The sequence below is a fragment of the Gallinula chloropus genome (assembly GCF_964237585.1).
Source record: "Gallinula chloropus genome assembly, chromosome: 3".
Lineage (NCBI taxonomy): Eukaryota > Metazoa > Chordata > Aves > Gruiformes > Rallidae > Gallinula > Gallinula chloropus.
In genome coordinates, this window is record NC_140087.1 from 34,339,668 (window position 1) to 34,365,679 (window position 26,012).

General features: G+C 49.4%; 1 protein-coding gene across 1 annotated transcript in view; it reads left to right on the top strand.

The window, feature by feature from the left end:
* Positions 1-812: 812 nt before the first annotated feature.
* FNDC1 (fibronectin type III domain containing 1) overlaps positions 813-26,012 on the top strand; it is a gene marked incomplete at its 5' end in the record, with an annotated part of 73,312 nt that continues 48,112 nt past the window's right edge. The window contains one exon of the mRNA XM_084261988.1: positions 813-903. Coding sequence (XP_084118114.1) covers positions 813-903 — 91 coding nt within the window. The remainder of the gene's footprint in view (positions 904-26,012) is intronic.

The window sequence follows — 26,012 nt, forward strand, 5'->3', positions numbered from 1 at the left end:
GTATGAAGAACAGTCAATCCTGTGCAGAAGTCCTGTATGGTCATTTGTATTCTGGCTGCAAGGTGGGGTTACCCCTGAGCCTCTCCCCCCACAGCAGGAGAACCAACGGTCACAGTTCTGCGACCTCTGTGTGCCTGCTGAGGGAGCAGCACCCACGGGCTGGGGCAGAGGAAGGCAAAGCCGGTGAAGGCAGAACCGCCGTGCCACTGTGCTCCCCGAGGAGAGGCTTGGGCAGGACGCGGTGTCCGTGCTGTCCAAGGCCTGAGACCAGCCAGGCGCCTCTCTCTCCGTTGCTTGCTCAGGTGCAGGTGGGAGGGATGGACACCCAGCCCTGCTCTGGAGCAAGGTGTCGGGCCGGTTGTGCCTGCCCGGCTGCCTCCCCGGGGCTGAACACCCACCCCGGCTGCCAGGGCGCAGTGCCACAGGCAGCGAGGCAAACGGGAGCAGTACGGTGCGTGTGTGACACGCGTGAAACTCCCCTGGGTGCTGAGGGGCAGGCTCGGATACCGCCATATCCCGGGGAGAAGTTTTCTGGAGGAGCCAGGTGAGCGCACGCAAGGGCCGGGGATGCTGCCAGGGCCGGGGCGGGCAGCGGGTGCCGGGCGGGCCGGGGCGGCGGGGCGCCGCGGGGGGCGGAGGGCCGACACCCGCCTCCGCGGGGCCGCCCCGCTGCAGTCTCCCGGCAGCCCGGGAGGAGGAGACGGCGGGGCGTGCAGGAAGAAGCGGGGCAGCCCCGCGGAGACGGACGCCGGGCGGGCGGCAGCTCCGCGCCCCGCCGCTCCCACCGCCCGCGCCCCGCGACCCCCGGCTCCATGGCGGGGCCCGCCGCGCCCCGCGCTCCGCCGCGGCCCTGGGCCGCCCTGCTGCTGCTGCTCGCCGCCCTGCTGCCCGCCGCCGCACCAGGTAGGCAGCTGCCCCGGGCGCCCTCCCGGCGGTGGCTCGGCTCTGCCGCGCCTGGGGGAGCCTGTGCCGGCCCACGCGTGTCGCTGCCGGCGCCCGTGCCCGGCGTGCCCCGCTCCATCCCGCAGGCTGCGTGGCGGGGAGGTGTGCCGCGGGGCGGGGGAGCTGTTTCGGGACGTTGCGGTGACGGGCCACCGGGCGCCTCGGGGCGACGCGGGGATGCGGGGCGGCTTCGCTCCCTGCCGCCGCTCGGCCGGGGGACGGGCGCCGTGGCGGCATCGCGGCGGGACAGCCCGCCTTGCCGAGCCGAGCCGGGCCGGGCCGTGCCGAGCGGGGCCGCTTCCCGCGCCCTGGCGCTGCGGCAGAGGCACCTGCCGCTGCTCCGCGTTTGTGCCGATCTCTCCGCCGGGGTGGGCGGATCGGGCGCTGCAGTGCTGCCCTCCCCTAGGCTGGGGAAGGAGACCCGAGCGGGGAGGGGGCTCTACAAAGCCCAGGGTGAGGTTCTGGGGGATTCCCGCGGCTCTCGGACACCGGGACCCTCCGCCGGTCAGATCGCCGCGGCTCGGCTGCGCTCGGGGCAGCTCCGGGACGCGGGGCAGTAGCCCGCAAGGACGCGCCCGGCCAGCCGTGAGCTGGGGGAACGGAGGACTGTTTCCCTCCTCACTTCGGCCCGGGCGTGCCTTGTTCCCGCTGGCACCGGGTGCCGCTCCCTCCGTCCCCTTCGGCGTAGGCTGAAGAGCCCCGCTCACCCGGTTAACGGCGCTGGCGCCGGGCAGCCCCCGCGCTGAGCATCTCGGGCAGGATCCCTCTTTGCTTCGTTCTCGCCGCTGGAGACCCGTGGATCCATCCCGGATCAGCCTGGGCGAGGCTGGGGCTGCTGCCGGGATTCCCCGGGCGCCCTAACTGGAACCCCCGCGGGTCTGTCCGCACCGCGGGCGTTGCTGAGACCCCGGTCTGTCTCAGCTTGTGCTTGCAAGGTCTTGGCACTAGAGTACGGCTGGAGGCAGAGTGTGAAGGGACATACGGAGGCATTTCAGCACCAGATTTAAACTGTCAGAGCTGTACGGGAAAGCTGGCTCTGGGCGCAGTGGCTGCCTCGTCTCCAGCCCGATGCTGGACCGGCAGAGGAGCCAGAGAGGGACAGTAACATCACATCCCCCCCGGCAGCTCACGGTTGAGCAGGACCTAATGTCACCCCTGGTTCCCGGTGCGTTTTAGTGCAGCTAAACAAACGAGAAAGATCTGCTTAACCTGGAACAAGGAAAAGATCTTCAAGTCCGGTTTGAAGACCCTGCATGGCCCTCTCTTTGTGGGCTGCTGAAGGTGTGTGGCTTGCAGGGGTGCACAGTTGCAGGGTGCATTTGCAGGAGGCTGAGTGTAGAGAAGCTTTGCTGGCAGGTGCCCATGTATCTGCTGCTCTCTCTTTCTGTGGCATGCCATGCCCATACAGGCTAAGCCTGGGGTCACTCTCCTGTAAGTGGATTTGTTTTAATGCTACTCCACGGCAGTGAGAAATGAAGGGGAAACCCTATCTGCTGTCCCTGGGGCTGCCTGCTGGCAAGTGGGAGAAGGACAGAAGGGAGCAGGGGAGTTTGGGTGCTGATACTGTGAGTGACATCCATGGGAAATGACACAGCCTCTGAGGAGGAGTATTAGCTGTTCAACACAGGCAGGCTTTTGCTCCTCTGGCTGTGTGATGTCTAGGGGATTCTAGGGGAGTCTGAAACTTTATGGAAGTTGCATCCAGAATTTTCAGTACAGTCTTTTTTCATTTGCAGTCCCACACCAATGTGCTCTAAACCCAAGCCAATTTCTGAACAAACCCAAATGTCTTGGCATAGAGCTGCACAGAGAGCTGCATCCATCCCAGCTCCAGACCTCTGGAGCGCACCAAAACCTGCTCGAGTGGGAGCAGTGCACTGTTAACCCCCAGAGGGGCTGTACTGGACTTGGGTGTGGGCTGCACATGTTCTCCTATTCCCTGGCAGTGTGCTGGCCATGCTGAGTGGGTACTATATTCCTTCTCCAGTCTAGAGAGCTGTTTATAAGCCACTAAAACCAGACTGTGTGCTGAAGAAGTCTCAGGCAGGAGGCCTAGTGTGTGCCAGAGTCCTTTCTCAGTGCTTGAAAGCTATTGCTGAGCACCTTTGCTACCCTTATCCCTGCTTTCTCATCTTTTAAACGTGTTTGAAAGTGACCTTCCCATACTTCTTTCCTCACCTTTCCAGGATACGCTCTGTCTAGCTGACCTATCCCAAATTCGCTCTGCACTTTGAAGCCTTTGCCTGAGTGCTGTGTCTGGGAGACGGGGAGGCTGCCTTGGAGGGCTCCAATGAGTGGAGTGAAAGAGCCCTTCATTTTTGTCTATGGGAAGAATGAAAAGATTTTCCCCCAGTGAGGACCTGGCATCAGGCTGGTGCTGTCATTGACTCTGCTTCTGTTTATCAAAATGGAAAGTCAGCATGGAGCCTGTGCCCGGGATTGCTATGTGCAGTCTCTCAGGCCAAGGAAGCATAAGAGAAGGGGTTTGTGCTGGAGCCAGTTTAGGGGCAGATCCCCTTTGCATTTTGCCAAGAGACATTTTTGTTCTTGCAGCCAGATCCCACATGGGGAAGGATGTAGAGCACATACTGACAGTGGAAAGCAGCCCTCCTGTTGCAACCCTCCTCAGCTGCTTTTGTACAAACAATATTTAAGCACCACCTGTGGCCAGTGGGAGAAATTTGGGAGGAACGTTAGGAAGAGGCTGAGCTCACAATGAGAGCCCTGCTGACAGCAGCAGTAACTCTCATTTTCCCTTCTTCTCTAAACCATGTGACATAAACAGAGAAAGCAGAAGGATCTCCAAGGGAATTTTCCACTTCATTTAGCTCTAAGGAATGCATCTCCTCAGTTACTCAGGACAGTGCTGTAATGGTCTTAACTGTATAGCTCTGTACCAGCCTCTGGGCGTGCCTGTGGAGTGAATGCCATTGTGCTGTCCAGTTCTGTAATTCCAGCTCTTCAGGCAGCACACGGACCGGGATTGGCTAGATGTGTGGGTCAGAAGATGCTTTCAGAAGCTGAGCTGTACAGAAGGAAAATACAAGGGGGCTGAGTAGATCACAAAGCAGAATAAAGATGTGGCATGCTTTCTGTCTGCCTTCGGAGGGACTGGGATCCTGTCTGCATGCACTGAGTGGGCATTCACACGCCCCCAAAAACACAGCTCCCTCCTTAGACACCTTCAGTGCTCAAGTGACATTGACATTTCTCATGAAGGACACTGAAACAGTAAACATGGCTTCTCAAGGTAAGTGAGGTTGGACTTGACGTCTGCTGCAGGCTGTCTGTACCTGTCTGCAGGTGATCCATTATCTTCAGACCAAGGAAGCAAGGCAGTACTTTCACCATGCCCGATTTCTGGTGCTTTTCTAGGACCCTGTCTCGGTTTCACCTGGCCAGCAGATAAAACAACCACACAGAGGTTTTCTTGCTCCCTCCTGCAGTGGGATGGGAGAGGGAATCAAAAAGAAAAAAGGTGAAACTTGTGGGCTGAGATAAAGACAGTTTAATAGAACAGAAAAGTAAGATAGCAGTAGTAATAATAGCAATCACAATATTATTAATAATTATATATGCAAAACAAGTGATGCACAGCACAGTTTCTCAACCCCTGGCACTGATGTTCATCTAGTTTCTGAGTTGTCTCCCAGCCAACTCCCACAGTTGTATACTGAGCATGATGTCATATGGTATGGAATATCTCTGAGGCCAGTCTGGGTCTGCTGTCCTAGCTGTGTCCCCTCCAGCTTCTTGGTCACCCCCTGCCTTCTCACTGGCAGAGCCGTACAAGACGCTGAAAAGTCTGTGACTGCTTGGCAACAGCTAAAAACATCCCTGTGTTATCAACATTGTCCTCATCCTAAATCCCAAACACAGCACTGTACCGGCTGCCAGAAACAAAAGTAACTCTTTTCTATCCCAGCCAAACCCATAGTTTCTGCAGCTGGCAGCTGTGTCACTGCGTCACCCAGCTTTCTCCATCACCAGGGAAATGCTGAAGTGTGTGGCTAAGGTGGCACTGGGATGTGCTGGGGTCAGGCACTGGGGATCTTAAATTTACAATTCTGCTGTTCAGTATAACTAGGGCTGGAACCTTTTCCTGACATTTACCTGTTGTTAGGTGTGTGATTGCTGCTGGAGTGGGAGGAGGGAGCGTGGAGGTTTGGCGATGACTCCTGTAGACAGCTAATGCACTCAGCAGGTGAAGTGGTCACTTCTCCTGGGGGAATGCTGTAGGCACTGATGTGCCTTCCTCTCAGGAAGCTCTGCTTTGCTTTTTCATCTCAAAGCTTCAGGCGTACTGCGCAGCCTGAAGAGGCCAGCCCCAGCCCCGCAGACACTGCGCTGGTCCCTCAGGCAGGTACCAATGCTCCCTGTTGTGCTTTTTTCCCCCTGGCCAAATCGCCACTTGCTTTTTCTGTTTTGCAGCCCCCCCAAATCAGCAACAGTTTCACAGATTTGCAGGGGTTGGAAGGGACCTCTGGAGATCATCTAGTCCAACTCCCTTGCCAGAGCAGGATCACCTAGAGCAGGTTGCACAGGACAGCATTCAGAGAGGTCTTGAATGTCTCCAGAGCAGAAGACTCCACAGCCTCTCTGGGCAGCCTGTCCCAGTGCTCGGTCACCCTCACAGAGAAGCAGCTTTTTCTCATATGGAGATGGAACTTTCTGTGTTTCAGAGGTGTGTTGCACTACAGGATTGCTTTTATGACTTCAAGTACAGTTGAAATTTTATTTTCTGGTAACTGCGTGTGTTTTAATCATCCCCCAAGATGAGAAAACCCATCACCCCTGTGGCCCGTGCCCCTGCCCAGCGCAGGAGAGGGGGATGAACTGCCTGCATCTGAGGCACTGAAATCCAGAGGTAGCAGCAGGTCTTAAAGCTGGGGAGATCCTTTCTCTCTGGCTTGGGAGGAGCTCAAGTATTTTGCTTCCATGTGGTATGAGAACCTGTGTTCTCACTGTTTGCACTGACACCATACCTTCTAAGGAGCTGTATGGCCTATGTCTTTGGGACAATAAAGAGTTGATGGGTCTCTTGAAGAAACGGGGTGTTGTCTGGAAGATCTTTTGCTCTGTGTGACCCAGTACAAAGCCTTTGAAGTCAGATTTACGTTTTCTTGTACATGTTTGCTGTACTGCCGCTCATTCTGCCGCGTTGTTGGCTGCAAATCCTGCAGTCTGTGTTGAATGTTCACAAAGCACAGTGCCAAAATAAGCACTGCCAAGATCAAGACAGTGGCTTAAAAAGCACAAGATTTAAAAAACAAGAACTGCTGAGATATTTTGCTTTGCTGTCTGTTCTCTGAGTCTCTGGGACACACGTTTCTAAGCTTTCCTCCAGACCCTGGATGTTTCGGGATTTAGAGGGACAGTACAATACAGTCTGCATCTCCAGTGTCTGCCTCTTTCCAAAGAGGCACTTGGACCAGCAAGAGGATTTTGCATGACTCTCTACCTGGTTGGATGGACTCCGGACCCTCTCATCCTAGCTGCTGCTTTTATTCTCACTTGTGAGCACTAGCAGCATTTGCCTGCAGCACCTCCTTAGTTAGATTCATTTCCTTTGGGGAAGTGCAAGCACCTGGAAAGTGTCAGGTTTCCCTGGTGTCTCTTAACCTTGGACAAGCTTGTACTGAAAAGGAGCTTTTTCTATGGCGGACCACACAGTTGAGTGCTTAACTGCTGTACTGGTAGCAGAGTTAACAACTGCAACATCTGTGCATGCTGCTGAGCTCCCTCTGTCTCCTTCCTCCTGGAGAGGATCCTGGTCCCCACCTCTCTGTCTCCAGAGCTCTCATTTTGTGTCCTGCCCTCCTAAGGCATGTGGCTTCTGCATTTCTGACAAATGTAGTTCTGCAGACACCGATTCCTTCTCCCTGGCTCCTTGGGACTGCTCTCTGGGGTGAAATGTAAGGTCTCCTCTCCTTCTCTGCCCCTCAGAGCTTCTGCAAATGTATGTTTAAGCTTCAGCATGCTTTGCACTGTGTACAGCAGCTTCAGGATGGTTAAAATCTGTGTTAGTTGTATCATATGTTTCCTGAGCACTAGTCACCTTATTGCACTGTCCAGCTCATAACCCGTGGCCTGCCGTTAGCTCTTCCTAAATTACATCTGCACCAAGGGATGCAGAAGTGCTTCCCGTGCACCAGGCTGGGACGTGTACCCAGCCTGTGTCACACCCCTGCACTGCGGTACAAGCTGACAGCGCTTCAGTGCCTCTGAAATCGGTCTGCATGTGTGGCTCCATTGCAGTGCAGGTGCTCGTGTTTGGCAGAGGTGATCAGTATTTAAAGCAGTTACCCCCAAGAAGTGGAGAAGCAAAGAAAGGTGGAAGAAGGACCAAAGCCATGTAGAAATTGCATGCTCTGTAGAGAGAGCTTTTTCTGGGCAGGACAAGGGGGAATGGATTGAAGCTAAAGGAAAGAAGGTTTAAATTAGATATTAGGGGAAATTTTTTTACAGAGACAGTGGTGAGGTGCTGGAACAGGCTGCCCAGAGAGGTGGTGGATGCCCTGTCCCTGGAGGTGTTCAAGGCCAGGTTGGATGGAGCCTGGGCAACCTTGTGTAGATCCAGGCCTGGAGGTTGGTGGCCCTGCCTGTGGCAGGGTGGGTTGGAGCTCTGTGATCCTTGAGGTCCCTTCCAACCCAGACCATTCTATGATTCTGTGATTCTAAACAAAGAGGAATTGTTAGCTACATCAGGTGAAATACTGAAAACCTGCTGTAAGGAAGTCAGCCCAAGCTTCTGCTCACTCTGGAAGGAATCTGAAAAGGTACATCCAAGTTTAACTACATATGTATTAGAAAGTGGTCTGGAGAAGTGTGCACTTTAAATCACCCTTCTTCAGTGAGTAACTTGATCATCAAATCAGCTCTTCATTAAACAGAGCAAATTACCCTTTGAGGACTGTGGACTGTGTTCATATTTTATTGTTCCAGTGCAGCTATTTCACTATTACTCAGTCATAAAGTCCTCTTGGGCATCTTGTAATGATCCCAGTTCCAGCAAATCTTTCCAACTGTTATATTCTGGTGTTATAGATTATTTTTCCACTGGAGGAGACGGTTGTTCTTCATATATACATCTGCTGTAAAATAAGAGGCAACTCTTCATGTGGTTATTTGTCGTCATGTTTACTGTATAGTTGGCTGCATTATTTTGACTGAAACTTTTTTGGGGGAAGAAGCACAGAACCGCTGGAGCTGGAGCTTTTCCTTGTCTCTGAAACAAACAAACAAAAAAGTCAAAAAAGAGAAATGGAGTTCTTAACACACTTTGGGTTTCTGTTCTGTAACGAAGCACTTTATTATAGCAGCACAAGAACAGGCTGTCCCCACGTGCCAGAAAAGGAGCTGGAGAGGGAGTAAACCAGCTTGGCTGAGCAGAGAGATCTGGGTGGACATCAGAAAAAAAAAAATGAAAGTCAATGAGCTTTGGAAGAAGGGGCAGGTGTCTTGGGAGGACTACAGGGATGAAGTAAGATCCTGTAGAGAGAAAATCAGAAGGGCTGAAGCCCAACTGAAGCTCAGATTGTCCAGTTCTGTGAAAGATGGTAAAAAAATCTTTCTACAGATACATCAACAGCAAAATGAGGGCCAAGGAGAATCTCCAGCCCTTACTGGAGGCAGGGGGAACATTAGTGACAAAGGATGAGGACAAGACTGAGGTACTTAATACCTCCACCTTTAATAGTAAGGTGAGATGTTCCCTGGATACTCAGCCTCATGAGCCAGCAGACAGGGAGGGAGAGCAGAACAATACTCCCATGATCCAGGAGGAAACAGTTGGAGATATGTTGGGCCAATTTGATATTCACAAGTCTATGGTGCCAGATGGGTTCCACCCCAGGATATTGAGGGAGATGGTGGACATGTTTGCCAAACCCCTTTCCATCATCTATCAGTGGTCCTGGCTGACTGGGGAAGTTCCACTCGACTGAAGGCTGGCAGGTGTTGATCCATTTAAAAGAAGGGTCAGAGGGAAGATCCAGGAAACTACAGACCCCAGTGCCAGGGAATATCATGGAATGGGTCATCTTGAGTGCTGTCACACAGCACACACACGACAACAGAGTGATCAGGCCAAGTCAGGGGTTTACAAAAGGCAGGTCCTGACAAACTAACCTGATCGCCTTCTATGACAAGGTGACCTGCTTAGTGGATGAGGGGAAGGCTGTGGATGTAGTGTACCTCGACTTCAGCAAAACCTTTGACACCATTTCTCACAGCATTGTGATTGAGAAACTGGCTGCCACTGCCCTAGACAGGTAGATACTTTTGCTGGGTTAAAAACTGGCTGGATGGCCGGGCCCAAAGACTTGTGGTAAATGGTGCTAAATCCAGCTGGAGGCTGGTGACAAGTGGTGTTCCCCAGGGCTCAGTCCAGGGTCCATCTTTATCCTGTTCAACTTTTTTATCAATGACCTGGATGAAGGGATCGAATTCTCCCTTAGTAAGTTTGCAGACAACACTAAGCTTGGAGGAAGTGTTGATCTGCCTGAGGGTAGGGAGGCTCTTCAGAGGGATTTGAACAGACTGAACCAATGGGCTGAAACCAATGGGATGAAGTTTAACAAGGCCAAGTGTAGAGTCCTGCACCTGGGACAGAACAACCCCATGCAGAGCTTGGGGTTTGGGGAAGAGTGGCTGGAGAGCTGGCAGGCAGAGAAGGACCTGGGGGTGTTGGTTGACTGCAGGCTGAACATGAGCCAGCAGTGTGCCCAGGTGGCCAAGAAGGCCAATGGCATCCTGGCTTGTATCAGAAGCAGCGTGGCCAGCAGACCCAGGGAATGGATTGTGCCCCTGTACTCAGCATTGGTGAGGCCACACCTTGAGTGCTGTATCCAGTTTTGGACCTCTCACTACAAGAAGGACATTGAGGTCCTGGAGCGTGTCCAGAGAAGGGCAACCAGGCTGGCAAAGGGGCTGGAGAGCAAACTTTCTGAGGAGTGACTGAGGGAACTGGGATTGTTTAGCCTGGAGGAGAGGAGGCTGAGGGGTACCTTATCACCACCTAAGAGGAGACTGTAGAGAAATGGGCGTTGATATCTTCACCCAAGTGACAGGTGATAGGACGAGGGGGAATGGGCTCAAAATGTGCCAGGGCAGTTTCAAGTTAGACATTAGGAAAAAGTTCTTCTCCGAAAGGGTTGTCAGGCATTGGAACAGGCTGCCCAGGGAGGTGGTTGAGTCACCAACCCTGTATGTATTTAAAAGATGGGCAAACAAGGTGCTCCGGGATATGGTTTAGTAGGGGAGAGGTATGGTGGGACCTGATGACTTCAAAGGTTTTTTCCAACCTAGTCATTGTGTGACTCTGTGATCCCTCCTTTCAGAGCAGCGTCCTTGGAAGTGTGTATGGAATGGGAAAGGTTTGGTTGGTAACAGGAAGAAACTACTGGGTTTACCTTAAAAACTTCAACAACAGAAAACAGTTGATGAGACTGGCAAATCACACTGCCATGGCTGGCATCTTGCAGTGCCCATGCCCAGCCTGAGCCCTACCACCTTCCTGGCCAGTACCTCACACCAGTCCCCACTCCAGCCCCAGGGTGCTCTGGCTGCCGAGGGAGGGGAGCATGGGAGCAGCGCCCCATGCCCACCCCTGCTGCCACTCCAGCAGCCTGAGAAGCAGTCAGGCATTGGGAAGCCAGCATTTAGTTTTGCCTGTGCTGCTGGAGACCTCAGTACAGCTCTGAGAGCGCTGCAGCTGTGGCCAGCTCGATGGAGGGCTGGGTTTAGATGCTGTTATTCCTGCTGGGTGGTGTCTTGCTTCACGTGGCAGTCTTGCCTAAATACCTAAAGGCACCAGAATCCAGCGCTCTGTGAGCGACTGAGCTGCGTGTTCACATTGTCAGAATGTCTTTTCCTTTCATCACCTTTTGAAGCCGTGCCGAGCCTGGTGACATAACTGTGTGGTCCTTGGCATGGGATGCTTTGCAGATGGCCCCGCCGCTCACGCGCGGAGAGGCTGCAGCAGCATGAAGCTGACAGCCATCCATGGACTTGGCAAAAGGCTTGCTGCACTCTGCAGCCTTACTGTCGGTGTCAGCTTTGCATCAGCTTGTCTCCTTCCTGGGCCACTGGTCTGATGTTTCTGGTCTTCCAAAGTAAATGATTTAAGAACAATTTAAGAGCGAATGGCAATGATGAGAAGGCTCCATCTGCCTCAGCTAGACTGAGCCTTCAGCCTGATTTCAGGTTGTATGTGTTACAAATATACATGCTTGGTCTTAGGTCTTATCACTGGGGAGGTGGGCTGGGGATCAGAAGACCTGGTTTCATTCCCAAGTCTGAGAGAAACTTTCAAAGTGACATCTCACCTTTCCTGGGCTCCATAGGCCCTGTTTGAAAATTGAGTTGAATGCTTTTTCCACGCTGTGGTGCTGGAGAACTGCCCAACCCAAACCACTGTTCTCTTCTACTTCAGACTTTTCAAACAAGAAGTACTGATTGAAATCCTTTGTGAGATGCTCAGTAATATCTCTGCAGGGTTTTACCATACCTCAAGTACGAGACTGCGGGTTTTGTGCTATCATCACACGTGACATTCCTGCAAAGCAGTGAGCTGGCTGTCCCATGAAGAGGAAAGTGGTGGCTTGGGTTCTGCAACTCAGGACACAGGTCCGTGCTGTAGACCCCCCCTGTCTATTATATATTGTGCTGTGATTCACAATATTCTTCCACACAGTCTTACCTGCCGTGTGTGGTGGCACTCCCTGAAACAGCTGGGCATAGCTCAAGGTACTTGCATGTTATGTTGTTGGATCGAGCCTGCAAACTGGTGTGGCTTGGTGCCTGCCTCTGCAATCCAGGTGCACCACAGAGAGGTGCTTGGGGATAAATCCATCTTAGCGATGAGGTCACATTTCTCTGGTGAAAGAGACTAGGCACACAGGCTTGGGGAGCCTGAAAATGTAAAGCATCCCAGCTTTACATTTATTGCAGTCAGTAAACTTAGGAGTCTACTTGGGATTGTTTGGAAACTTCTTTTTACTTCCAGCTTTTTATTGACTTCTGAGTTCCTTAACTTGTTTATGTATGAAACTATTTACCATCAATCTAAATACACGGTATGTTATATGATCTTGCAGCATCTCTGGTGATGCTGGAGCCCAGATCCCAAGTCCCAGGTCCAGAGGTGTGTGTGTATGCAGAGGATGGGGGGAAAAGCTTCTCTCAGAGTGGGTGATTGTGAAGACCTGAATATCTTTCCACACCGTGATGGGCTACCATGAAAGTATTGAATGACATCCACATCTAGAGGTGTCTGGTGCTTGCAGACATGGAAGAAACTGCTCTCTTCTCAAAAAACCCAAACCCAACAGAAAATGAAATAAAACAGAAAAATAAGCTCTTCTGTGACAGCACAGCTGCAGTGTTGAAAGCCTTGAAAGTGTAAACCTTAAACAGCAATATCAGCAAGCCAAATTTTCCTGTTAGATTTGTATATTAATGTACTTTTTTGTTTGAGATGTGATGATTGCTGTGCCAGAGTGCTGAGTTCCTGCTCTTCATTATTTATGATCACTGTAGGACAGACTGGTCCTCTGAGAATGTGCATGCGTGCTCAAAGTGATGTTGGGACCGCTCAGTGGGCATCGTGTGCATCTTCATGAAAGCCCTTCCAGTCAGGACGAGAGCTGCTGGGTTTCAGCTGCCAGGGATATGGTAATACCTGTTTATCGCCACGAGATGTCCCAGACCATACGTGCTCCTCAACTGCTCTTGCAGCAGTTCAGTCCCTGGCAAAGGACATGCTGTGCCCGTGGAAGTGCTGATTGCCGAGGGCCAGACACCTCTGCAAACATGCCCATTGTCCTTGGCAAAAAGGGCTGCCGGCATTCCTCCCAGGGTGGGATGGTGAGTGGTATGAGACATTGTGGGGTTCTGCTCATGTCTGGTACCACACTCTGCAGGTTGGGCTGGAAACTCGCAGCTCATGATGTGACATGGGAATGGGAATACTACCACCTTAGTAAAGTTGAAAGAGAAGTGGCCTTCGGATTGGCTTTCCTTGCAGTCGCAGCAAGTCAGCTGTCTTGCTGCCCCAGCGCAGCACGATGCAGGAAGGCCGATGTGGGCAGGGCTGCGTCTGCACAGTGGTGATGGTTTCCACACTCCCCACTGGCAGTGGAGGCAAGCAGCCATCCATGTGCATGTTGGGATGGAGGAAATAAAAGAGGAGTTTTTTCCTAGCACCAGGAGGGAGAGGGGAAGGGTCTCAGCCCAGTAGAGAGAGCTGAAGCAACAGCTCAGCTGATTGATGGACCTCAGGCTCTGGTGGGGCTAAGCATCAGAGTGGTTGATGAATTACTTTGGGTGTTGCTGAAAGAAGGTGGTGTGCCTTAAGAGAGAGGGGGTGTGTTCCCACCATTCTACCTGCTGCTTTCCTTAGGGAGAAGCAAGGTTTTTCTTAAGACTGGAACCCTGCAGAATAAGCTGCTAATAGTTGTGGTTAGGGTGGCAGGAATGGACCCTATGAATCCAAACATAAGAGCCTCCATAAAATTATCCCTAGGGTTTGCAAGAGAGAGGAGCCATTTGGCTTTTGCAGCAAGAGGGGCCTCCTGCAAATATATGTTTAAAGCTGCTTGTGCTGTATAAATATGCATATATGTATTTTAAATCCTTTTCTTATGGTTGCAAGCAGTCCCTGTAAAAACTGAGAAGGCAAACAATGAAACTTTGAGATGTCTGCAGGAGCTTTTGAGTAATTTGGGGCCCCTTTGTATGGAAGGAAATCGCTGTGTTTCAGGAAACTTTGCTGCTCTAACAAAATATCTGTGCTTCTGAATGGCAGCAGATGGCCAACCCAAAATACTGTAACAAGTTGCTTAAGCTACTTGTAAAGCAGTGCAAATGTCTGTGCCTTGCTAATAGCAGCTAGCCTTTGTTTGAGGAATCCAAACTTGGCTCTGCTGTCACTGCAGGGCTGCTTCCCAGTGTTGGCCATGGAGAGCATCCAGATCCAGGCTGCACATAACCATGTTAAGCAACATATCCTTGCATGTTCTGCAGGTCTAGCTGAAGCACTGTGATGGTAGAAGATGTTACTGTCATAGAGATAAGGGCTGATTTTCATCAGGAGCTCATTATAGGGACTGGCCAGTGTTGGTGATGGGATGTGCAGACTTCACAAGCGAAGTGGGCAATGCTGAATGGGTGTTCTGAAAACTTCATTGCTTCTGAACGGTGGTGCCAGCTCAGTGCTAGAGAGTCACTGAGCAGCAGCCATAGAATGTAACTGCATCAGTACAGCACATCTCTCCACCTCTCCTTCCAGATCTCCTGCTTGGGATGTTCAAACAAGGATACATGAGTAACAGTCATGCACAATGGTAAGGTATGGCTCTTCCAGGCTGCTAGCTGTGGCATGTGAAAGACTCCAAAGTCTGCCATGGTCTTTCCTGAGACTCCCTGGCCTGATTTTTGCAGAGGCCTTGTTGACATGAAGGGCTGATTTTCTTTGCCAGATGTCCCTCTTGCTGTATATCCCATTGGTCAGGGGTGCTCTGTGCTGTGTGTGGGGAAAAGCTGCACCTCAACATTGGAGGCTGTGGTGGGTTGACCCTGGCTGTGTGGCAGGTGCCACCAAAGCCACATTGTCACTCCCTTCCTCAGCTGCACAGGGGAGAGAAAATACAGCAAAAGGCCCCTGGGTCCAGGTATGGGCAGGGAGAGATCACTCACCAATTGCTATCATGGGCAAACTGGACTCAACTTAAAAAAAAAAAATCTAGTACCAAACAAAACAGAGTATGACAATGTGAAATAAAACCACATCATAAACCACCTCCCCCTATCCCTCCCTTCTTCTTTGGCTCAACTTCATTCATTATTTCTCACCCTGCTCCCCCCAAAGCAGCACAGGGGTACAGGGAATGGAGGTTGTAGTCCGTTCATCACCTGTTGTTTCTGCTGCTCCTTCCTTCTCAAGAGGAACACTCCTTACACTCTTTCCCTGCACCAGTGTGGGCTCTCTCACATGGGAGACAGTCTTCCATGAACTTCTCCAACATGAGTTCTTCCCACGGGGCTTCAGTTCTTCACGAACTGCCCCAGCGTGGGTCCCTTGCATGGGGTGCAGTCCTTCATGACCAGGCTGCTCCAGTGTGGCTCCCTCATGGGGTCACAAGTCCTGCTAGCAAACCTGCTAGCTCCTCTGTCTATGGGTCCACAAGTCCTGCTGGGAGCTTGCTCCAGCATGGGCTTCCCACAGGGTCACAGCCTCCTTCAGGTGTCTCCACCTGCTCTGGCTTGGGGTTCTCCATGAGCTGCAGGTGGAATCTCTGCTCTTCATAATCCTCTATGGGCTTCAGGGGGACAGCCTGCTTCTCTGTGCCTTGCAGGGGAATCTCTGCTCCTGTGCCTGGAGCACTTCTTCCCCCTCCTTCTTCACCAACCCAGGTGTCTTCAGAATTTTTCATATATTCTCACTCTTCTCTCTGGCTGCAAAAGCTGATGCTCCTTTTTTTTTTTTTTTCCTTCTTAAATATGTTATCCCAGAGGTGCTACCACTGTTGCTGATGGGCTCAGCCTTGGCCAGCAACAGGTACATCTTTGATCTCCACTGGACCTAGGGGAAGTTTCTAGCAATTGCTCACAGAAGCCATCCCTGTAGTTCCCCCACTAACCAAAACCTTTGCATGCAAATCCAAACCAGAAGCCAAAACATCAGTTGCTTTGTAAATATTTGGGTTTTTTCAGTTCCAGAGATCCCTGGGCTAAACCAAGCAAGATGGCATGGATTCTCTTTTACAAACTTCCAGAGCTGTGAGTGCATCTTTTGATATGATCAACTTCAAGGGTATTAAATTGGGCAAAACCTTTGCTGATCATCCCAGCTAGTAGTTGACAGACCATGGTGTGTAAACTGCTGTGGTGGTTGCAAGTGGTTGCTGCCATTTTCCTGTCATTTTTGATAGGACTAGTTACAGAATCATGTCTCATCCAGCCCAGGGCTTTGCATGAAGGCATTGCTTTGACTATGACTGCAGGGGGTTGCTTTTCGGAAAGGAGGTTAAATAGGAAGGTTGTTTATTACTAATGAAGATCTGTATCTGTTTCTTATCTGAGCCCCACCTAGTGCAGAGCTCCTAAGAACAGTGATAGCAGTATTCTGGCCATTTCCTTGGCATGCCTTAGATCTACTATATATGAGTTTTGAACTTTGGGAGACGTGGAGTGTGTGCCATCAGCTTCCCTTTCCAGGGAAAGATACAAAGCTACATATGTCCTTGTTGAAAGCTCTTTTATGATAAATTATGTGGAATAAAGTTATTTAGAAGAATTGGGGCTGGTGTTATTTCAAGACATGAATTATGAACAGTTTTATATTACAGGCAGATAAATAATGGCTTGTGGTTTTTATTTGCATTTTTTGGTGAAGAAGAAGATGCAAAGACTCTTTTATTTTAGGATGTACTTTTTTCAGTCCCTGTAAAGCAACTTAATCTCTGAGAGCTGCTAATGAAAGAGCAGAGACTAGTGATGAGCCAGTGTTTTGTTCTTAGCAAATCTGTACCTTGGGAAACTCCCAAAGTTTTCTGACTTATGAGAGGTTTGCACTGTGAAATAAATATTGAGAGTTTTAATTTTTTTTTTCACTTCAATGCATGATGAAGCTTGAATTCCTACTCTCTGATTTTGTGAGTCTGAGGCATTTTTGGCACTTTCTAGTGGAAAGTTGAACGTGCACTTCAACTAGAGATGGAATGGAAAGACTTTATATAAACATGTGAATCTCTGGCAGATTAAAAAGATCTGTGTTACTTTAGAGGGTAAGGGAGCAGGTTCAGATACATTGAGGTAGTGTCTTACCCCCGTACAAGTAATCCAGAGCCTTTATGGAGGATGATTTGGTGAAGTCTGTGATACGCACATAGAAACAAACCAAAATCAGAGCCACACCAGCCAAATGGCCAGTGCTTTGGATCCAAAGCTAATCTTTGCTTCAGAAATGTCTCACAGACACCCCCCTCTGTTTTTGTGTGTGTGTGTGTGCACACACGTGTGTAAATCCCAGTTTAGGCACCTCAGTACCTAGTATTTGAAACCATGAGGTTTTGGGTAGTTGTGGTTTGGCTACCACTTGTCAGTGTTTCTGTGAATGACTGAAGGAATCTGTCTGGTGGGTATTAAAGTGCCCAAGATGAATGGGTTTTTCAGAGGCTAGGGATTGGGGACATAAAGGTGGCTGAGAGTTGTCAGTTCCCCCCTACAACCCAGCATCCTGAATCAACACAGAGAAGGTTAGCATTTGTCTCCTGCTTTGAGGACCCCAGCAGCCAAGAGTTGAGCAAGGTTTCAAAGGAAATTAGTTGTTTGGCTAGGAGTATTTCATGAAATAAGACTAAGCATATGAATAATATATCAACTAAGCATATGAATAATATATAAACAAAGCATATAAAGCTTTGTGCTTTATGGATGTGCGTAACCTGCTTGATGAGGTTGGAGTGAAAGCCAGCGGGGATAGAGAACTGTGCTGCCTCCTGTGAAGTTCCATAAACCTTGTCTGTCTTCCTAAAGGATAGTTAGGCACAGTGTTTTCCCCCACCTTTGAAGGATGCAGAGCCTCAGTCTGCGCTTGACTGCCTCTGTCATGTGCCCTTGGTTTTAACAAGAGTGCACAAACATGAAAGCAGAGCCACAGAGTGAAGATGTAGGTTTTTAAGAAGTAACCCAGGTGCACAGCATAAATATGCCACCGTGGTTTAGTTGGCCTGCTAATGAGCAGAGCAATTTTAGTTGACGTGTTCTCCTCCCTGGAGATCTATGGCTGTACCTGCAGGGAGCAGGGCAGAGATTGGCTCACAGGAGTGTGTGCTCCGACTCTGCCTTGTGTCCCCTGCCAACCCTCTTCAAAGCTAGCCTCAGCTGCAGGGCCAGGGGGAGGGGGAGCAGTGGTGGAGGGGACGCATGACAGCCTGGAAACAATGCTTCCTCTTTTTCACTACCTCACCTGTGGCCCTCATTTGGGGCCCACCTAGAAGGAAATAGGCTGGCTCACCTGAAAGCCATCCGTGCGTACGGGGGTGAGGGTAAATGGGGGTAGGATGCAAGACAGTGACTCCCAGACCCAGGTCCCATGTATAGACTGGGCAGAGTGGCATCATGGCACTCCACGCTGGTGTCAGTGCTGGAGAGAAGCGTGTCCATTGACTTCTGATCCTGCACAGAGCTGGGTCACCCTTCCCGTGTGTAGGCATCAGCTGTGGGTGGAGAAGTGCCATTTTCATCTCCAGCTTAAAGAAAGCTCTGCATATGTTTCCTCGTGTGGAAGTCTCTAAAGAAAGCCTTTCCTCAATGGTAGTTTCACAGAATATGAGAAAGCTGCTGAGATTAAGCCAGTCTGAGCAAATTCTTTGTTTTATTTCATGTTTTCAGGATGAAACCATCAGAAATTTTGGATAAATTTGCTAGTGGAGTGCTAGTGGAGGATGTAATCTTTTTCCTACTACTGTGGTGGATTTCAGCATATATATTTGTACCAGGGGTGGATTCTTTCGTGTAGAAACACATGGAGAGATTATGGCTCAGAAGCAGCAGTGTGGGAGTCAGTCTATTTTGCAAGAGGGATAAAATCCTACCTTATGTAAGCTTTACACTGTCTCCATCCCTTCTTTTCCTGTTGTCATGGACAAAATTACCAGGTGGTTAAAGGAGAACAAGAGTGTTGCTGCTCATCACAGGTTGTGCAGCCAAAATCCTGCCTAGACTCCAAGGGGTACTTAGAGTGGCCCCGCACCCTTGACAGCCTTTGAACTGTTTGGGGGACAAGCAGCAGGTTGGGACAGTGGAGAGCAAAGGGGAGATCTGCTTTGCAGTGAAAGGGCTGGTTGAAACCCATGGGTTTACCCTGGGCACCAGCCAGAGATGGATCCTGCCCATGCAGCAGATACGCTCACATGTGTGGCCTGGGGTCTGCCCTGAGGAGTCAGGGGGATCCTGCATTCTTGGGAGACTCTCAGAGGATCAGTTATTTTCCTGACTTCTTCTCCTGCAATCAGAGAGAGAGAGGTGTGAAGTGGGATTAAAGCCACTTTCCACTCAGGAAAGTCGGAAAGTGTCACCTCTTGTGATACCAATGGGATGATTTAACATCAGGTAAGCTGTGCATCCAGGGCCAATGCAGTTAAAGACCTCTGGCTTTGTAAATGTAGCTGTGAGAGATGTGTAGGGGTGGTTCACACATGCAATTGGAAGTAAGGGACACCCCAGGAGCAACATGGCTTTCAAGTAAGACATCCGTGCTTGGTGGATTTCTCTTCTGTGGTGTCCACCTCTTCAATGGGCTGTGTATTTTCAACAGCTAATTTGACAGCAAAATACACATAAGAAAGCAGTGTGAGTTAGGTGACCCTGATTTTAATGGGGAGACTAACCAACATTATAGGTCTCTTGGCTTTGTGGCAATGTTATGTTTGCTGTTTGATTTCCTGACTGGGTTTTGATTTACACTATACTTCATTTTAGACTGTCAGAAACACAGATGTTACCTCACTTTTAAGTAAATAAAGAAGGAAAATATGAAAACAAGAATAATTTGGAGGTGAAAATAATGGGGAGATGACAGTTGTGAACAGAGTGTGGAAAGACACAAACCTTGAAGGGGTGCATATTGTTGCAGAGAATGTCTTGCCATGGCATGAGTTGCTTAGTGTGGGTTGATGTTCTGGTTTTCTCAGGCAGGTTTCCTTCCTGTCTCTGAACTTCTGACTATGGCTAGAGAACAGCCTATACAAAGATTAACTAGAGGAAAACCAGCTCAGTTAACTTTATTGAGTGCTTTTTTCATGCTTGTGATTGCAATCAGATTAAATTTAGACTTAACCACTTAAAGTGTCCTTAGGCTCTGATTTATCTCAGAAACAGGGCTTAAGATGTAAGTTAATATTTGTGCTGTTTCTGCAATTGAATATCCACTGAAGCCAAGGAATGTGAGTTTCTTGCCCACAAGGAAGGGTCTGAATGTGACAAGAGCTGCCAGCTGAGACAGCCAGGAGTCCTGTGGAGTGGTGCCGTGCCAACACTGGGAAACCTTGGCTACATATTGGGGAAGAAGCACTAATTTTCCCTCCTTCCTAAGGACGATGGACTGAAGGGGTGTGCATGGAGGAATCAGTTGGGATCAATGGCTATATTTGATCTGTTGGCAGCTCATGCTATTCCTCTTTGTCATATGGATGGAGTAAAAGAAATAGGTTAGCTTTCCTATAAACCTGTTTTTCTGTTAAATGAGAGTCCCCCTTCTTGCAAACCAAATTTCTAGTGACAGACATGGAAAAGGAGAGGCTTCCACTGAAGCCAGGGAGCTTTGGATCAAACTTGGACTACTACAGAAATCCAGTCCCTCCTTACCCCTTTCCATTTTTAAGCCTGGAAAAGGTTAGACTTAAAGTCAGAAAACAAAGATTAAAAGGATACCTGAATGTACATTTGAAACCCAAAGGAATAGGGTTTGTGGCTAGAGTAATATAAGACTGCTGGCAACTCCTCAGAACATGCATGGGTTCACTGGGGAGTGCTCTTTGCAAAGATTTTGTCAGTGCTTCTCGTGGGAACTCCAGCATCCATTTGACATAACATTTTCAGAGACAGTCCATAATGCCTTGGTTCCTGGGTGCTGTGATGTTTCTCCTTTCTTCTAGCTCTGAGATCATGTTTTCTACATCTCTGACTCTGTCTATAAGTCTACTCTTGACTTTCCTCAGGGAGCCGGTACCTCTCTTAATAAACAGTGACTGGCAATGGGACACAGTCCTTACAGCAGTGACATTTCACTGCACAGTACAGTAGAACAATCTCCACCTGATCCAGACAGAATTATACTTTTCTTTTTTGATGATTTGTCATTGTTATTTTGGTTAATCTGTGAGCAACTACAACCACCAGATCCCTGTCTTCAATGCTAATGCTTTCACAGAATCACAGAGTCACACAATGACTAGGTTGGAAAAGACCTTTGAGATCATCAAGTCCAACCATACCTGTCCTCTACTAAACCATATCCCTGAGTACCTTGTCTACCCGTCTTTTAAATACATCCAGGGTCGGTGACTCGACCACCTCCCTGGGCAGCCTGTTCCAATTAGACAATTAATGTCTAATATAAACTTGCCCTGGCGCAGCTTGAGCCCATTCCCTCTCATCCTATCACCTGTTGCTTGGGTGAAGAGACCAACACCCATCTCTCTACAACCTCCTCTCAGGTAACTGTAGGCAGCCGTAGGATCCCCCCTCAGCCTCCTCTTGTCCGGGCTGAACAACCCCAGTTCCCTCAGCCTCTCCTCGTAAGGTTTGGTCTCCAGTCCCTTCACCAGCCTGGTTTCCCTTCTCTGGACACACTCCAGGACCTCAATGTCTGTCTTACAATGAGGGGCCCAAAACTGGACACAGCACTTGAGATGCAATCTCACCAATGCTGAGTACAGGGGCACAATCCATTCCCTGGACCTGCTGGCCATGCTGCTTCTGATACAAGCCAGGATGCCATTGGCCTTCTTGGCCACCTGGGCACACTGCTGGCTCATGTTCAGCCTGCAGTCAACCAACACCCCCAGGTCCTTCTCTGCCTGACAGCTTTCCAGCCACTCCTCCCCAAACCCCAAGCTCTGCATGGGGTTGTTCTGTCCCAGGTTCAGGACTCTACACTTGGCCTTGTTAAACTTCATCCCATTGGTCTCAGCCCATGGATCCAGCCTGTCCAGACCCCTCTGAAGAGCCTCCCTACCCTCAGGCAGATCAACACTTCCTCCCAGCTTAGCGTCATCAGAAACATACTGAGGGAGAATTTGATCCCTTCATCCAGGTCACTGATAAAGAAGTTGAACAGGACTGGACCCAGGACTGAGCCCCGGGGAGCACCTCTTGTGACCGGCCTCCAGCTGGGCCCAGACATGCGGCCAGTTTTTTACTCAGCAGAGGGTGTGCCTGTCCAGGCTGGTGGTAGCTTTGCATGATATTCTCCATTTGATGGTTACTTCTTTGTGGTGTCTTTTTTTTATTCTTCCAGTGTGTGTTGTCTGTTCTCAATTTCTTCTGTGGGTCATATATCTGTGTTTTATAACCATGTAAATATAATAGATAAACGTTAAGCCTGCAAGCGCATGCATATTACTAGAATGTCTTTATTATTGCAAATATATCTTATTTTTCACAAATCTTAGTGTTAAAAGCCTTAAGTAATAGATATTCAGGAAACTCCAAGTTAAAGTTGTAGTCTCGTCCCCATGGTGGTGCTGAAGTCTGTCCCAAAGAAGATGAGAATGTCGAGTCCCCTGCCTGCATTAGAGGCAACACCCCAGCACAGCTTCTGCAGCACAGCTTGTGGAAGCCTGTTCCCGTGGTCTGTTAGTTAAGTAGAAAGTTGGTTGAGGGTAAATGCTAAATTGTTATTACAATTTATGGACCAACTACCAGGTCTGGTTTTTGCTGGTAGATGGTATCATAATGAAAGTATGCACATCTCTCATTTTGGATGCATCAGGAAAGGCAGGGATGAAGCTGTTGTCCATATAGGTTCTGTGGCATCTCACAGAGCTCTACTGCCTGCAGGTCTTCTGCCTTGGCTTCCAAGCTTACTGATGTGGAGCTGTTGGGAAAACATCTTGTTTCAGGGCACGTTTTTGACAATGGAGAGGCTTACAGAAAATGACACAGCCTAATTTTGACTTTGAACATGATTGCTCTGACATACCTGGGGTGAATGGAGGTTACGACCAGGGTTGGGGTGTGGGAACAGGTTCTGTGATGGAAAGTATTTTGTAACAAACTGACCACAGCCCCTTTGCCCTCCTGGCCCTATAGCAGAAGTGCTTAATCCCCCAGCTCAGCCTGGCGATAAGGTTGGCCATGGTCAGGGCATCCCTACACTTTTTCCAGCTGGTTTTGCCTGCTCTTTCCCGCCAAGAAACCCTGAAAGGTAATGTGACTCCACTACCACCTTTCCTCCAGCTCAGTGAAGAGGAAGGTCTTGGCCAACATCCTGGATGGACACTTGCAGATCAGCGCCATGGCTACAGAGTGCTCTCACAACCCCTTTGGGGTTGCTGGGGGTTTTTTGCCACCACAATGGTTTAGTCACTGGAGAAGCCTGTGTGGGAGGCATCCACAGGCAGCAGGTGTGAGAGGAGGCTAGACCAGGCTGGGTGGGCCACCTTCAAAGGATACTGGTGCAAAAGGAAACCTGTGTGTGGACGTCAGCAGGAGAACGTGAAGCCTTTAGTAACCTACTGTCGGTTGTTCTTAAGTCATAATACATGTATTAATCATGCGTTTGGAAGATGCTCTGGTTCTACTGTACTTAGCGTTTAGAGGGCTCTTCAAAGGGAGCACTGGAAACTTCTGTTGAAGCTGTCAATTTAAAGAATGTCCTCCGGATGCCAGGTAACTCCTCTACAGACGTATAATGAATCGCTTCGCCTAAATCAGACATTACCGCTGGTTACTGGTCCTCTGCCCAAAACTCCTGGCCGGAGCCCGGTGAATTATGGCACACTTTCCATTGTGCTTTGCAGGAACTAAAGTGTTCCAGCCCCTGCTCTCTGCGCCAAGCAGAAGTGTGTGGAAATGTGCTGAGCTATTTTATTTATTTATTCTGTGAGGAACAAAGGATTTGTGTGTCGCTTGCCTCCACTGCTTTAACTGATTGGCCCATTTCCAGGAGGGGGTCTGATGCTGAGCGTGTCAATTGGTGGCATTAAAAAAGTTGATCAGCTCACACAGGCACAAGGTGGAGAGTGTTTTTTTAAAATGCTTGGGGGCCTACCAACCCAGTGAGCCTGAGGCTGGACAGGGTCTCCCCTTTCAGTCCTACTTTCTCTGTATGCTTAACCCCATCAGACGTGTTAAATGCTGCAGAGCTATGAAGAGCCTCACTAGATCTAGTGCTGCACTGGGTGCCATGGCTGGTCTGAAGGAAATCGTTAAGTGCAGAGTCTTCTGGAGTATAGAGCAGTCAGCACATCTCGGTTAGGAGGGCCACATCAGCAGTGTTTGAGCTGGCTTACCGACTGCAGGAAATATCTTTGCACTTTGGAGAGTGAACTCTTCTTGGGATGGCCCCAATCCAGCCTCCATTGAAGCTGGTGGAATTGCTCCCATTTTTTTTTTCAACAGAGCTTGGATCAAACTGTCAACTTACAAAAAATTAATCCAGTAATACTTTGCCAAAGTGACACGGTGCATTCATTTTTGGGTGGAAAACAAGTATCTTCCTGTGGTATTTTGTCTGTTCTCTTTCTTCTTGACTTTTCTGCTGATGTGGCTTTGGGATAGCTCTATGGGGGTAGGTAAGAGCGAGAGTCTGTGAAGGCGAGGAGAAAAGCAGCCGCCCCTGTGTGGATTGCTGGATGTGGAAGGTGGGATGTTCTTTTTCTCTTTCCTTCCCAGTTATGGTAAAATGCCCTTTTTCTTTTCCTGCTCAAAGGACTACAGAGCTTTAGATGCCTGGCTCTGCTCGTAAAGCTCTGCTGTCTCCTTTTTCACATACACACTGTTTCGGGTGAAAAAAATAAAGTGTTGTATTGGGAATGTCATAACCCCTAAAGTCAACACACAGAGCAGTTTACCTGCTGGAAGGTGGTAGAGCACCACGTGGAAAACAGCACCCATTGCAGGCACAAAGAAAGGATGGGTGGTCATATTGCAAAGTATTTTTGAAAGCAGTAAACTCTTTTTCCTGGCGAAAGGCGGCCCATGATGCAGCCCTTGGTGCATGAACACTGCTACCCTAGTGTGGGGCTTTCCCTCCCTGGTGTCCTCAGTGTCTCCTGTGGGGCTGGTGTCCCTCAGTCTTTCTATAACCCTGGGCAGATCACAGAATCACTGAATCATAGGGGCTGGAAGGCATCTCCAGAGATCATAGAGTCCAACCCTACCTGCCAAAGCAGGTTCCCTAGGACAGGTCGCACAGGTAGGTGTCCAGATGGGTCTTGAATATCTCCAGAGAAGGAGACTTCACAAACCCCCTGGGCAGCCTATTCCAGTGCTCTGATGCCTGTCTTGGTTGTACAAGTTGACAAAGAAGGGCAACTGTTGAGGTGCCCTAGGGTGTGTTTGCCACGTGTGCTGTGAAATTGAGTGTCAACATTGAGGAGAGGCCAATGCAATAGGTTTTAGGAAAGCAGATGTTTTACGAACAGTCTTATTGCACAATTGGAATTACTTTTAGAGTTGCAGGCAGGAGAATCAAAATGGAGTACCTCTTTATTTCTGTTCCCTTATTTGCTATCACTTTTAGCTACAAGTACAACTGATATCTTAATCAGTTGGGCTTGGACACTTATGAGAGCACATGGCATACAGAAGTGTTACAGCCCAAAAAAATAGCTCAGAGATCCAGGAACCACAGCTGGTTGAGGCACTTTTCTTGCCCTGTTGCTAGGTTGTGGGAGGGACACTTCAGAGTGTTAAACTGAGTTGCTCAGCTCTGCAACTGGAGTGCTCTAGCAGATGTGCAGTGGTGCAAGGTTAGCACCTAAGAGGAAAATTGCTTGTGCTTTGGGAGCACTTTAGGGCTTCTTAAGACAGGGATCTACTCTTTAAGGAGGGAGAATGAACTGAGCAGTTAGGTACATTTTATTTAATCTTCTATACTGATTTGTCCAGTAAAGCTGTAGCAGTCTGAAATCCAGGTGTGACCAGTCTCATTTGATGCCTATAATTTAATTTTCAAAATAATAATAAAACCCAAACCAACTAAACACACCTTCCCGCCTCCAAGAACAAAAAATAAGCAGAAGATCCCACCAGATTGCTGTTTTGGTGTAGACTATGATGACTTTTGGTCAGGTTGTTCATGACAGGATTTCATTCACCCAGCTGGAATTTTTGGCTTTTTCTAATGAATGTAGTTGATCACTTTCTGATGAGTTCATTATCTCTAAGCATCTACAACTTCTCTCTTCAAGCTGTTGCTTTGCCCACAGCTGGATCACTGTGCTTAGACTCCCAAGCTTCTGCCTGAATTGAGAAGAGAGGTCGGTAGATGTTTATGGCCTACATGAATGCTGTCTACTGACTGTGCCAAATATGTGTCCTCTCTGCAGCAGAATACA